Source organism: Mirounga angustirostris, unplaced genomic scaffold, assembly GCF_029215605.1.
Source record: "Mirounga angustirostris isolate CCGP_5_RB_7025 unplaced genomic scaffold, mMirAng1.0.hap1 SCAF_1, whole genome shotgun sequence".
Classification (NCBI taxonomy): Eukaryota; Metazoa; Chordata; class Mammalia; order Carnivora; family Phocidae; genus Mirounga; species Mirounga angustirostris.
The window spans coordinates 15,951,276-15,966,865 of record NW_026991709.1 but is presented as its reverse complement, the minus strand read 5'-3'; the positions used below and the strand labels follow the sequence as shown (position 1 = coordinate 15,966,865).

The 15,590-nt window shown below is 38.8% G+C and overlaps 1 protein-coding gene across 6 annotated transcripts in view; it reads left to right on the top strand.

The window, feature by feature from the left end:
- Positions 1–14,998, top strand: part of MAP3K7CL (MAP3K7 C-terminal like) — a 93,591-nt gene extending 78,593 nt beyond the window's left edge. For 5 of the 6 annotated variants that reach the window (XM_054504120.2, XM_064579778.1, XM_045902600.3 and 2 more), the window contains 2 exons: positions 3,109–3,224; positions 13,834–14,998. In XM_054504120.2, coding sequence (XP_054360095.1) covers positions 3,109–3,224; positions 13,834–14,014 — 297 coding nt within the window. In that variant the 3' untranslated portion in view covers positions 14,015–14,998. The remainder of the gene's footprint in view (positions 1–3,108; positions 3,225–13,833) is intronic. The other variant, XM_045902598.3, reaches the window with a different exon arrangement.
- Positions 14,999–15,590: the final 592 nt, after the last annotated feature.

Here is a 15,590-nt window from a genome sequence, read left to right as displayed (position 1 = left end):
TTGTGGTGAATGGCTCTAGATATAAAGGGGCGAGAAATTTTATGTTCCCTGGAGAGCAATTTGGGAAGGAGAGAGCATTTGGGTGCATATGAAGTGAGCCTCAGATAGTGAATCCTTGCAGCAATTCTTAGAAGAAGAGTGGGGGCAGCAAGAAACTCTAATGACCATTTTCCTTTTTTGCATTAGCTTTTTAAAAAATTGTGGTGAAAACACATAACATAAATTTTACCATGTTGGTGACTTTTAAGTGTACAGTTGAGTAATGTTAAGTCTATTCACATTATTGTGCAACTAATCTCCAGAACTTTTTCATCTTGCAAAACTGAAACTCTATACCCATTAAATAGCTCCTCATTTCCCCCCCACTTCCCTGCCAAGCCCCTGGCAACTAATGAGATGACTTTACAATGTTGTGGTGGGTTATGCAACATAACTTCCCTCCTTGCTTAAGAAAATCTGCTCTATTCTTTTTAATGCTTTCATACAAATTGGGAGAACTAGAAGTGGTGCCTAGTTATATGCCAGGTTGGGTGAAGACAGAGCTTGCGGGAGCTGGAGGCTTGAAGTGACACCTGGCATCTTTTTATTCCCTGAGACGCTGAACACTAAATATTTTTGGCTTTTCCTTTTTTAATTAGTACTACTTTTTAATTGTGGAAAACCTTGAAAATAGTGTTATGTGTAAGTAGCTTGATCATCCTGCTAAGAGCATGTGAGGATACTGTATATATCCTGAAATACTCCCTATATTATATACCCTTAGCAGCATGATCACACTACCTATACATAATATCTTCAAATTTCCCACAATTAAGAAGTGCCAAAAAAAAAAGAACAAATGAAAAAACTTCCCACTTAATAAAAAGGATTGCAAGGTAGCAAGCTAAGGGGGGAAAAGACCCCCCTCTTCTTAAGAAAATTATATATGTAAATGTATAGTCTCTTCTTAAGAAAATTATATATGTAAATTTAGGAAAATTATATATGTAACTTTATTACATATTGTTATACGTACACATACACACACACATATATGTAACTTTCATTTTTCCCTTTTGTATCTAGCAGCAGAGGGGATTTCTTCTTGCACATGGCTATGTGCATTTATTTACTCTTAAGGACATAAACCCTTTGCATGGACTCCTAGAATCCTTTGGCTATCACATAGGTGACTATGCTGATTGTGTGACTCAGGGACCTACAAGGGGTGGCAGGTTATGGAATGAGCTGAATATAGTTTATGTGATGTTCGTAAGGACAGGAAATAAGATGCGTAGAGTCTTAGGGCCTTCCAGTGAGGACATGGGGCACAGATGATTTAATAGCAACTTGGCTAGGGTGCCCGGAGTAAATTGTTTTCATTCTCTTTACTGTTATACCTGGTAATTTGCCAGGGTAACAGGTGAAAATTGATGAGGGGGGTGGTGATTTCTAGGACATAGACCAGAAGAGCCAGGAGTTCTGAATTCCTTTGGCAAGAGCTTTGTCTCATGGGGTACGTTATACTGTAATACTCCTGGGCAGTACTTTTCAATTTATTTCTATAAAGAAAGATGGTAATGGTTCCAACAGGCTGAGTTTATGCTACAAATGTGTTCATGGGGCAGTAGGTAAAGATGCTTCATAATGCAATTATTATTAGATTTTCCATGAATCTGGACATGAGATGTTCCACATGAAGGTAACTTTCAGGCAAATCTATTTCGAATTTTATTTCCTTTAGAAAACCTCTAATCAGAGGCCTCATGATAAATGGGATGGGTCATCTTATCTGTCAGTCAGGCTTTATAGGATTTTATAGAACTTCATAGAATTTCTACTACATCCTGGGTGGGGTTGCTGAATACAACACCCAAAGAAATCTTTGTCCTTGAAGAATATAAAGAGAGGAGCAAGCAGGAAGAAATGCATCACTTCCTAATTTCCGAATATAAAATTAGTGAAAATATGACCTAGTCAGACACATACTCACAGATATAGACTATAACGAGAAAAGGATTAGACCAAAGAGCCCACTTAACAATGAAATTGTATTTCTCAGATAGTATATGCCATTTTCTATAAATAATTGACTAGGGTGATTAAAAAACTCTTTAAAAGACTATTAGCTAGTGTTTCTTAATGTAATGTTTTTAATAATGTGTTGCTAACTAGGAATTAGAATTATAAACTCAAGGAAAGCTAGTTTTTCAAAAAATAATTTCTAGAAAGGAGTAGGATTTTCAACATGTTATGGGTCTAAAGGCTTGTCCTGCTGTCCTTTGTTTTCCCTGTGGATGGGAGAGAAACAAAGACACGAATCCATGCTTTTTGGCCTCACATGTGACGAGCATTGTCTCACTTGGGGTTTGGTCTTTCATGGGGTTTGTTAATCCTTGCAAGCTTTATTTCCAGCCCAGCTTCATTTCTTCAGTTTGTTTGCATCTCTCAGAAAAGAGCCTTTCTTGTAGGGCTACTCCATTCTCCAAAATGAGATTATGCCTCTGGGCTAAAGGCACAGAAAGCAAGCGGTAACTAAAGCAGACCACTGAAATATTTCCCCACCACTGCCCTTCTCTAAAGCAGAGTTTAAGATTTCTGGGGCAGGGGCACCTGGGTGGCTCAGTCGTTAAGCGTCTGCCTTCGGCTCATGTCATGATCCTAGGGTCCTGGGATCAAGCCCTGAATCAGGCTCCCTGCTCGGCGGGAGCCCTGCTTCTCTCTCTCCCACTCCCCCTGCTTGTGTTCCCTCTCTCACTGTGTCTCTCTGTCAAATAAATAAATAAAATCTTTTTAAAAAAAAAGATTTCTGGGGAGAAGTAGAGAATTATTAGAAGACCTATTTTTACTCCAATGTATGGCCAATAATGAGCATGTCATCGGCCTCCTGGTTCTGGCTCGGGCCTGAGAATGCCCATGAATGATACTGGAAGATGAATGTGGGGAAAGGTCAGCCCCCCTCCCTCTTTTCAGTCAAGTAGAATCAGCCAAACTCTGTCCAGTGTTGACCGACGATGCTATTCTCATGCCAAAAATCTCCCTCTAAAGGACATCAGTAGAGCGAAATCGTTGATAATGTATTCCGATGCAAAGAAGTGGACTGATTTCTTCTTCTTCTTGTTTGTGAAGCCTCTGGCGCCTTGTCATGACTCCGTGGAATCCATGCAGGTGTTCAAACAACACTGCCAAATAGCAGAAGAATACAATGAGGTCAGAAAGGAAATCGCTCTGCTTGAGGAAAGGAAGTAAGTACTGTCCCTTTGAACCCTCTGGCCTCCGAGTACTGCCTACTGGTCACGGACCGGGGGAGGCAGGGAAGGAATGGGCTGAGCGTGAGGGTGAGAGGGAGGGATGGGGGCAAGTGACATTCTGTGGTTCAGAGGTTACTAGGCCACTTCTGTGGATATCATGTTTGATTATAGAAAAGACCCGAATCGAGCTGCTGAAGACAAAATGCTTTACTTTATGGAGTACTGAGAATAGCAGGAGGACTTCCTACCAGAAACTTAATTTTTAAATAAGCATTTTTAGTTCAGGAAATTAAAAATGCCAGAATGCCAGAGTCACACTATGTTTCCTATGGATGTGCCCAAAAGCCCCAGAGAACTTTGGCTTGGAGTGAATTTTGATTAATGCTTAATGGTGGAGTTTCTGCATCAAGTCAAGTCAAGAAGCCAGTGGGACAGATCTTTGGAATAATGTAAATGCATTGGTAGACTAACTGCATTTTTTAGTCCAATAGCCCAGGGAGGTTTTTTAAATTGATAGCTTCCATTACCACTCCAGTTCTGCTGTAGGGAATTACAGAGTTCTATTAATTAAATCATTCTAATTTTACTCACACTTAGCTTTTTCTTGCAGAATTCTCCTTTTTTAATTGCACTCAGTTCTACCAGTGTCTACCCCAGTGATCCCCATATCTTTTATACTTCCAAAGCCTCAGACACCTTTCTACCCTAGCATTGTTTAGTCCATACTTACATATTTATTAGTGAGATCTTTTGATTAATATTTGCATCTCCTACTACATGGTAACTACTAAGTGCTTTTAATCCCTGAAGGCGGGGAGAGTCAGGTGTCGCTCACCATCGTATTTCTGAAACCGAGCACAGTACATGGGATGTAGAGGCTGAATCAGTTTTTGTTGAGTGCGTGACACATAATCAAAACATGTTTTGATTCTTTAACTTTCTGTTTTTTTCCCACTTCCTCTTCCTGAAGTGATACATGGTATGTATTACTTAGTTTTCAAAATCAAAGCAAATGAAATATGTTTTGAGTAATTTATAAAATTCTTGGGACTCTTTGAAGACTGCCCTCCCTGCCCCTTGTCCCCCCAGGATGATGGTTGGACAGAATAACATAGTGGGGAGCAGTATGGGTTGTAGGGTCAGACTGCACTTACTGTAAGACCTCGGTTAACAAACCTTTTCTTACTTCCTTGCTGTGTTATGCTTCAAACATAAAATCATACGTGGACTTATGGCTAAAGGGGATGAAAAAATGTTTATGAGGAGATCAGGAAAACACAAATCTTCCCCTCATTTATCTGAGACTTTCTTTTTGGTCTGAAAGTTCTCATAAATTGGTTGGAATGCTCAGATTGCACATTTGCACGCAATCTGAGTCCTAAAAAAAACCTTAAAGGAGCTGAAGAAGCTTATTAATAATACCCATGGGGAAGTTAAAGGAGGACTTGTATAATCAGTAGCCTATAAATGTATCTCCTCGTGTGCGTGTGTGGGTGTGTATGTGTGTGAACTGTGCTGTTGAGACATATATAACAGGTAATTATGTATTTATTTGTAAACTCTTCAGATTGAAAGTATTGGAAGACATCGTTTATTTCAATGAACCCATAGGTGGCCTTTTTTTTTTTTTGGCAATGCAAAGCTCACCTGCTAAATTGTATGTTTTGTAAGTTTATATTTTTGGGTGTTTCATTAAAAAATAGGATAACGATGTAATAGTGACTCATGTGGTCTTTTATTGAAAACATATTCCTGCTGTTTCTACATAACTAATCTTATTTTTTCCCTTAAGCCTGTTCGAACTTTGGCTTTTTCTTGAAACTATGTTATCTCCCTCCTCTCCCCCCACTTTCTTCTTAAATAATTAGCTAGATGCACGGCAAAGGCCAAATTCTGTTGTTATCTCTTTTCCTTTCTTTTTTATAAAGTCTCTCAATTCCTTTTTCTCCATCCCTGCTTCTGCTCTTTGAGAATAAGACTTGCTGCTCCATATCCTGGTCAATGTAATATTATAACTGGTTTCCCTGCCTATGTTTTCACATTGTTGGAAAAGGACACCAAGTTCTTGGCCTGGATTGCAAGCTCTAGCTCATGATGGCCTCAGCACCCCTGTAGAATGTTCTGCCTCATCCTTCGTCTTCAGCTACATCGGTCTATTCACTCTTCCTGCCTCTGTGCCCTTGCTCATTCACCAAGCTCTAGGTCTGGAGGACTGGTTCCTTCCTCTTTGCATGCCCAAATGCTACCCTCAAGGAGAGCTTAGCCAGTATCCCTGCCCAACCAGTCCACGGGGTTCGTCTCTCTTCCTGGGTGAAAGAAAATACACTGGAATGATTCTTTTTTAAAAAGATTTAATATTTATTTATTTGAGAGAGAGAGAGCAGGCATGGGCAAGTGTTCAGGGGGAGGGGCAGAGGGAGAAGGAGAGAGAGGATCTCTGGAAGACTCTGCACTGAGCACAGAGCCTGAGGTGGGGCTGGATCTCATGACCCTGAGATCATGACCTGAGCCAAAATCGAGTCAACAGCGTAACTGACTGAGCCACCCAGGAGCCCCTGGAATGATTCTTCTGGCATATTTGTGGGCTGGTGTTATCAATAGTTATCTATTTAATTTTATGTCCTGACTTTCTGACTGTGCAGAGTTCCCAACAAACATGGTTACCTTTTAACATCTCTTGGTGTCCCAGTCACCAAGCAGAGGGACAGGTACATAGGGTCAAACATGAGTGAGGGTGATTTTGAGTGACTGATTATAAGACACGGTAATACCCTCTGTGTATACAAACACTGTAACAGATGTGTCATTTGTAATTTGTATGGTCCATATTTAAAATACTGTGTCGATATCAGCAATAAGGAATTACTAAGATAAATTGTTAAAATAGGAAGTATGATATAGCTTATATTTATCAATAAATGAGACTGGTCCTCCAGGGGTTATTGGTGATCATTGTTTTCATTAACACTTTACCGAAGCAAAAATTCATTATGTAACAGGTATTTTCCTGGGGGACATTCTTTGTGTTCAAGCAAGATAAATTAGGTCAAATGGATCTGACCCAAGTCATTAGCTCTCTGTGTTTTGATGATTTGGATAAGAATTTCTTTCCCATCATTTCATAAAGTGTGGGTGATTATGTTGTCTCTGGTGATTGGCTAGCGTGAGCTAGACACAAAGAGAGATGCTAACTCGGGTATTTTAAAAAAGAGTTTTTCTTCAGTGGAACCATGTGGGCACAGGTGAAGCTGAACTTCTCTCTCATCTCCAGAGGGGGTCACCCTGGATCAAGTTTGGGAGACTGCGGAGGAGAGAGAAGAGTTGATTATAACTATTATTTTAAATCATGTCTATTAGATAGATAAAGAGAGTCAAACATTTTCTAGGACTATAAATTCAGCATGCAATGAATTTAATTTAAAGAATCACTTCTGGCTTATTTGATCTATGAAATGCTTGTTCTTACTTTTATTGGATTTTTTTTTTCTTCTCAATTGAAAAAAATGACAATTTTATTGAAGGCTTTAAAAACTTACCAAGAATTCTGACATCATCCAGAATTCCAACTATTATTTCTGCCTCTTTTTAGGCCTTTTTAATGTGAACCGATATTTTTATAGAATTGCATATATAATAAAATGAAATGTGTACATGCTTTTCTCAATAAATGTTGTAAACTTTTAAAATATAACATAGTTTTTTTTGTGGATCTAATGGGAAAAAGTGAGAGGTAGACATTTTATTACTTCTGAAATTTATCACCAGTATTTTGACAGCAAGTTAAAGTATATGATTAAGCTACAATTAGATCTACAATCAGATTTACAATTAGTAAAGGTTGCTTTGCTCCAGATAGGGTATTTTATCTTGTTCAAAGGAGAAACCATTTGTCTTCTGTATATGTGAAACATTGCACCAGATGCAATGGTGTTTAAAAGATTGACTTAGAATGTCAGAAACAGAGATAAACTCTTAGAAACGTCAGGATGAAAAACGTTACATAATTAAAAAAAATTACTCTGGTTTTCGGTATGTTCACAGAGTTGTGCCGCCATCATCACAGTTTTAGAGCATTTTCATCACCCAGGAAATAAACCTTGTACTCCTCCCCCATCAGCCAGTGGCCCCCACTCATCTACCTTCTCTCTATGGATTTGCCTATTCTGAATATGTCATATAACTGGAATCATACACTATATGGTCTTTTGTGACTGGTTTCTTTCACTTGGCACGATGTTTTCAAGGTTCATCCACCTTGTAGTGTGGATCAGGGCTTCATTCCTTTTCATGGCTGAGTAATATTCCATTGTATGGAGAGTCTGTATTTTATTTATCCATCCATCAGTTGATGGACATTTGGGTTGCTTGCCCTTTGGGCTATTATGAACATTCGAGTACAAGTTTTTATGTGGAGGTGTGTTTTCAGTTCAACTGGGTACATACCTAAGAGTAGAATGGCTGTGTCATGTGATAACTCAATGGGTAAACTTTGGAGGAACTGCCAGACTGTTTCTAAAGTGGCTGCCCCATTTTATAGTCCCACCAGAAATGTATGAAGTTTCTGATTTCTCCATATCTTTGCCGACTCTTATTTTGTCTTTTTGGTTATAGCCATGCTAATGGGTGCAAAATGATGTATCATTGTGGTTTTGATTGATGCTTCCCTGACAGCTGAACATTGTTGAGCATCTTTTCATGTGCTTTTTGGCATTTTTTATGTCTTGGAGAAATGTCCATCATAGCCTTTGCCCATTTTTTTCATTTGGGTTATTTCTCTTTTGATTACGGAATTGAAAAAAATGTTATATAATTTTTGTGGGTCCAGGCAAAACATTAGAAAAGGATTTTCATATGGGAATAACACAAAAATATCAGATCTATATCTTCAGATCTTTTTTTTTTTTTTAAAAAAAGATTTATTTACTTATTTCAGAGAGAGAGACAGCACTTGAATGGAGAGGGGCTGGTGCAGAGGGAGAAGGAAACAAGCAGATTCCTCGCTCAGTGGGGATCCTGACACGGGGCTCCATCCTAGGACACTGAGATCATGACCTGAGCTGAAACCAAGAGTCCGACGCTTAACTGACTGAGCCACCCAGGCGCCCTTATCTTCAGATCTTTTAAAAATACATAAAACGATGATGGAAGGAGCAACATCTCATTGAGGGGAACATATCAGGACGGGGGAAAGGGAGCATATGGAATTTGTAACAGCATAGTCTAAAAATAGCCCTGTTATGATTTGTTTTCAGTCATGGCATTTAATTTGTTCTGAATTTTCCAGTAACAATAGATGTTTAATCAGAAACATTTATTTCTTTAGGACATTCCTGATGGCAGAGATTTTAAAGCTGTGTTCTGGGGAATCTTTCAAAGATTGGGGATGGAGGAGGTGTCAGGCAGGGGACTGTCCAAAGACCAACCAGAGAAAGTCCTATTTGGTCGGTTTTATTTGCTTCACTTCAGGGTGAGATTTTCCTTGAAAAATGGTATCACAGACAGAAAACATTGAAAACCAAACCTCATTTTTCTATTCCAATCATTGAAAAAAATTCTTTAAAAAAATTTACACAGCCCCCAGAAATCAGGAAATTTATTGTCATAAAGCAATAGTAAATGGAGTATTTCTCCCTAAGTGTTTGCAGTGTGAACAGTAATATGGTGGAAGGGACCTATCCTCTTCCCTAAGGCATCCTGATGTGGGTAAGATGCCTCTGTGTAGGGTATAGGACTGGCGTTCATTTTCCAACAGTGGAGATATGCGTCCTGAGACCAACTTCACTAGCGGGCATCGAGGAAAGTGCCTACTTTGCACTAGGATTTCAAGAAATACTTGAGTGGATGAATAGAACCAAAGAACTGTCTTGGCTCTTTACTTTGCTCCAGAGGTATAGCTGAGGATATTTTTTCACTTTAGGATTTAGCTTTGTGTGAAATCCCAATGTTCTAAACTTCTTCAGGCTTTGAGATTGCACTTTCTGTTCATGCCTCCGTCATAATGATTTAGGCCTTTTATGCCACCTACTTAACTGCTGTTCAGACTTCTAACTGGAATCTCATTCCTCAGTATCTCTCCATCTAATCTCTGCCTTGAACCATGTTAAAAGGGACAGAATATTTACCACTTCTCAATGAGAGTGCCTTTAAGTAGGTCTCCCTGGCTAAGAAAAGAGGCTCCAGTCTTTGGGGGAGCAGAGTGAGGAAACATTTTGCCTTTCATCTATTCCTATTCCAGGATTAACTTTTTGTGGAGTGATCAATAGTGAAGTCTCCATTTCCTTTGGAGTAGTGGTTCTTTTTATTTTTTATTTTTTTTAAAGATTTTATTTATTTATTTGAGAGAGAGAGCACATGAGAGGGGGGAGGGTCAGAGGGAGAAGCAGACTCCCTGCCGAGCAGGGAGCCCGATGCGGGACTCGATCCCGGGACTCCAGGATCATGACCTGAGCCGAAGGCAGTTGCTTAACCAACTGAGCCACCCAGGCGCCCAGGAGTAGTGGTTCTTAACGGGGCCAATTCCTCAGTCCTCAACCCCCGGATATTGGCAATGTCTGGAGACATTTTTGGTTGTAATGATCGGCAGTGGGGGAAGATGCTACTGGTATTTAGTGAATGGAGGCCAACGGTGCTGCTAAACCTTCTATGATGCCAGTGAATTGGGTAGCCTCCAATAGCAGAGATGTCTGGCCCAAATGATTAACTGTGCCAAGAGAAACTCTAGAGCAAATCTCACTTCTTCCTGCAAGCAGTGTTGCCCTTTGGCTCCCAAATGATGTAATACATTTATTCCTCATGCATTATTCATTTATAGGGCTTCACTTACCATAGTCTAGACTGTGCTTTGCAATTCCATTTCAATGCCACGGATTGTTTCCCTAGCCACATGACATGAAGGTAGACTTTCACATCCTTTTTGTGCCATCTTTAGGCATCTGCTTCTTCTCTCCTGTGTATCAATGCTTGTTTTAGAACACACATCTTTTAAGAACCACTGATAGTACAGTCTAAATCACTATTTAGAATAAACTTCTCCCCATGATGGAGATTGTATTTTATCACATTATTATCCAAAACCCTTTAGTTCATTATAGCCAAAACATCTAGGATTTTGTCTTTTCCAAATAAAAGCCTTAGTCAACTTTGAAAGTCCCAAGAATAATGGTAGTGGTCTTTCCAGAAACAGAAATACTTGTTCTAATGATGAATTCATGTCCCAACCTCCTGCAACATAAGGAATCTCCTTAATTTTGGAATTAGTTTCCACAAAGTTTCAAAGTTCTCTTCACTTGCACTTTCCCTTCCCCCATTTGTTGTAGCAAATAAAAACTTTTCCAGGCATATGGCTTAGGATGGAGATGGCAGATGATCTATGATGGACCCAAGGTCGCGGCCTTTTCACTGGTGAAATACATCATGTTGGAAACTATATTATAGGTTCTTGATTTCCGAAATAGGATTCCTGTAATAATGGTCTTCTACCCCCTTATCAGATTACACTGAAGGGAATGCTAGAAATAATAAACACAGATTCAAGGGCAGGACCACATTTTAGCCAGTTATAGATATTGATTTGATCCTCAGATCATCTATTTATAAAATTGTCTCCATAGCTTGATGTGCCAGGTATAATTATGAATTGCTAATGGATGAACACAAACACATCTATATAAATAGGTCTTGGACAGAAGACAACACACATTTTGACAGTATTCATTGAATATGTGTATAATTGCTTATCAGGTACATCAAACTAATTTAGAAATCTATCATTTGAGTCCTCTTCATTCCAGGAAGGAAGAAGTTATTATTGACTTTCTCCAACACAAGAAAACTGCACTAGACCATCATGATCATTCCTTTTAGCTGTAAAATCTGTGATTTTGTGATTTATCTTTTCTTACCAGTCAAAACTAATAACAGATGTCCTGAGGAGTTTTAAGAGAGGTCAGATATGGAACCAGGACAATAGCTATTGTTATACCTAGTACTGCCAATTTCCAGACCATGATTTGAAAGCAAAGCTCTATTTCCATATGAATTATTTGTGTGACACAGTTCATTTGAATTTTAAGTTTTACTTATCAATTTCTTTAGGAAAGTTATATAAGGAACTTTACTAATACCTAATTATTGACCTTTATTGCTTAAACTATACTTAGAGGCAAAGAGCCATAAACATTTAATCAGAAAGATAGGCTTGATTTCTGGCTCTTTCTTATTAGTTGGGTGACTTTTTCAATTAGGTTAAGCACTTTGCATTTCCATTTCCTCATCTTTAAAATACATGTGATTTGTCTCTGAGGTATCTTACTCTTTAATTATTCATTCAGCAAATATTTATTGAGGGCCTTTAAATTCTAAATACCATGGAAAATTCAAAGATCAATAAGAGCCCAAAGGAACCTTGTGTATATGTATAGCAGTATTCCAACTTATCTCCCCTTTGTCCCCTTTGGGCACTTTCTTTCCAATGCTTGGTTTTGCTCAGTGGTCCTCAAGGTAGGTGCACAAGGCAGTCCATTGGGTGAAGGAAGAATATACTAGAACTTCAGTTCTGATTTGTGTTTTGTCCTTTTCCTGGGGTAATTTTTTATTTTGATAGTTTCAAACTTACAGAAGAGTTGCAAAAATCGTATATCCTTTGCTGGATTCACTAATTATTCAAAGCTTCCCCAGTTGTGCTTTATTCTCCCTCCATCAACACTGCACACTATTGAGGTTCTCTCTCTCTCTCCCTCCTATCTCTCTCTCTATCATCTATCTATCATCTATCTATCTATCTATCTATCATCATCTATCTATGTAGTCATGCCCCATTGCTCTAAATACTTCAGTATTCTAAGAACAAGCACATTCTCTTATTTAACCACAGTACAATAATTACAAATTAAGAGTTTTACATGTACTGAATGGAGCACTGGGTGTTATATGCAAACAATGAATCATGGAACACTACGTCAAAAAAGAAAAGAATTTTAGCATTATTTCACAATCCACATTTAAATTGCATCAATTTCTGAACAATGTCCTTCACAGCAATTTTTTTCCAGTCTGGAATTGCGCATTGCACTTAGTTGTCATTTTTCTTTAGTTTCCTTAAATATGGAATGGTTCAAGCTAGCAATTTGAAGAGTACAGGCTAGCAATTTTGTAGAATTTCCCTCAATTTGAGGTTGTCTAGTGTATGCATTTTTGGCAAGGAATACCAGAAAAGGGATGTGTCCTTGGTGCCGGCCATATCTATTTATCTCCTTACTGGTGATGTCAAGGTTGATCACTTGGTTAAAGCGGTCTTCCAAGTTTCTTATGCTTTTGCCTACAGAGAAAGAAGTCTGACACACGCTTATAGGCAAAGAATTTGGTTAGATCTAGTTTAGGATTAACTGACTCACATAAGGGGAGCGGATCTGTTTTGGGTTGTCATGTTTAGTAAATCTAAACGTGGACTGGGAATCTTTAGCTCCTTATTATGTGTATTTATATCAATGAATTATTTACATGTAATTACTGAGAACTGAATTTGTTTAAGACCTTATCACTACAAGTTCCCTCCAATAACCTTAGCCTACCTCCTAAATTCTAGAGTCGGTCAGCATGAAATGTAGATATATTGTTTTGTTAAATAGGGCTGCAAGATATACATAAGCAGTAAGGAAGGACATGGGAAATAATATTTGCAGGAAGGAGTTGGATTCTTTAGTTCAAAGAAGCCTAATAAAGTTTTGTTAAGCCCTGAAGTAGAAAACAAAGGAAGACAGTAATTGAATTTGGAAGACAAAGACAAGGTAAAGGACAAACTATAGTTCTACCCATAGGACAATAGATCCCATCTTAAATTATAAACTGACTTACTGTTTTTTTTCCCCCCTAAACTAATTATAACTTTTACAATTTGTTGTACTCTTTAAAAAAAAAAAATCACTTTTTTTTTTGACTGTCGAAGGACTTATTGAGCTTTTTTGGTCTATATTTAGTATTTTGGATGTGTCTGGTAGGGGTGCTAGAAGGGTTGCTGGAGTGGTGGGGAGTGAGAGGGATGGGGTGGCTGGGTGATAGACGTTGGGGAGGGTATGTGTCATGGTGAGCGCTGTGAATCGTGTAAGACTGATGAATCACAGACCTGTGCCTCTGAAACAAATAATACATTATATATCAAAAAAAAAAAAAGAAGATAGCAGGAAGGAAAAAATGAAGGGGGGAAATCGGAGGGGGAGATGAACCATGAGAGACTATGGACTCTGAGAAACAAACTGAGGGTTCTAGAGGGGAGGGGGGTGGGGGATGAGTTAGCCTGGTGATGGTTATTAAATTGAATGGAACACAAGGTGTTATACACAAACAATGAATCGTGGAACACTACATCAAAAACTAATGATGTAATGTATGGTGACTAACATAATAAAATAAAATTAAAAAAATAATAAAGTGGCTAAAACTCGCGAAGCAGGAAAAGCTAAAAGTAAGGCATTGGAAGCCAGTAGAAATGGTGAAGTTCAGAAAAGCAGAAGGAAACATTCTGCTTCCATTATGCTGTTACTGCCTCCTTTAATTTGCTTGCATTAAATTTTGTGCTCTTTTCCTCAACTGCCCCCTGAATTTTCAGAAAGGAGCTCATCGCCAAGCTGGATCAGGCAGAAAGGGAGAAGGTGGATGCTGCTCAGCTGGCCCGGGAATTCGAGGAGCTGATGGAGGAGAACCGGACGTTGAAGTTGGCTCAGTCCCAATGTGTCGAGCAGCTGGAAAAACTTAGAATTCAGTATCAGAAGAGACAGGGCTCGTCCTAACTTTGAACGAGTCAATGTGAGCGTAGAAGGTTGGTGACGGCTGTGTGCTGGCCAAAAGATTTTTATTTTAAAGGGATAGTGTGTAAAGTTTCATTGTTCCTTTTTATTACCCACGTGGCAAACGTCTATAATGAATTTAACGCTTGCCAGATCGAGTTTGAGAGAAGGGATATTTTATTTGAAATAAGATGATCAAAGCAAACCTGTTATGTTTTCAGAGATCAATAATTCATTTCCAAAGATTTTTTTTTCTTCTTTAGGAAGATGTGATCATCCTGTACATCAGGGTAGAAAACGAAAACAAACAAACAAAAAAATAGAATATTGACTGACTCGGCTAAGAATCCTGAACAGAATTGAGCCATGAAACAAACCAGTAAGATGCTCGCTGCAGTTTCATATCTGTGTATTTTTAAATTTCACGTCTTGACTATTTCAACTGTGCTCGAACCTGAAGTCAGCAACGTCTGCACACCTATTTATATTCACCAGAGTTAGGTTTAATCCCTCAATGATTGATTGTACTAAGAATAAATGGTTGTGCATCATAAAAGCTTTCTCATGAAAATATTAGCAGAAAGCATGTTTGTGCCAAAAGCACATCTACCAGTGCTAACTTGCTTTATAATAAAAAGCTGATAAGGCTGCATTTCTTTTACGCCACGTTACCAACCAGTAAACATCTCTGCCTTTGCTTGTGTGTGTTCTGGGGGCATGGGGGGGCATGGAAAAGGATTGTTTGGATATGACTTTTGTGAATTCCCATGAAAACATCAGTAAAGCTATAACTCTGACTTTGTTTTGGGTTTCAGGAGATATTTTGGATCAGTAATAACGAATAGGAATATATGAATAAATTCAGGAATAAAATGATTTTTCCCCTGTTCCACCTATCACCTTATTTCCCCAAACTGATCTCTTTGTTTTATGTCCATTTCTATTCATGTAACTTCTTTTTCATTAAACATGAATCAAAACTGTCAATCTGTGTTTTGTCCCTTTCTGAGCTTCTCTTAGGCTAAAGATTAGTTGGGTTTGGCCACCCTGCATCAGATTGTGTTCTTATTGTATCTGAATGTGTGAAGTAAGCCGTGAAGTCCCTTTTCTTGGAAAGACTGTGGTTTCTCATGGAAATCAGGCAGAGTTCTAATATTCAATATGATGCATTCATGTCTTAAGGTATTTTCCCAGAAAACATAAAAGAGAATAGTTGATTCTGACAGTAAGATGGCTTAGGATAGACCAGCTGTTATGGGCAGGGGATGATTTTACCCCCTGGGGGGACAGGTGGCAAAGCCTAGAGGCGTTTTGTTGTTGTTGTTGTCATGACCAAGAGGAAGAGGTACAACTAGCATCTAGAGACTAGAGGTCCCAGATGCACAGGACATCTGTTATACCCCAAGTACAAAGCATTGTCTGGCCCCGTGTGCCAGTGCTGACAAGTTTGATACACCCAGGACCAGACTAGTCACTGGGTGGGTGGGCAAATGCCAAGGGGTCACAAGTTTCTTGCCATGAGGTGCAGAGTCCATGAGGTCCTTCCATCTCCTGACCCTCAGTTTCTTTATTTGTAAAA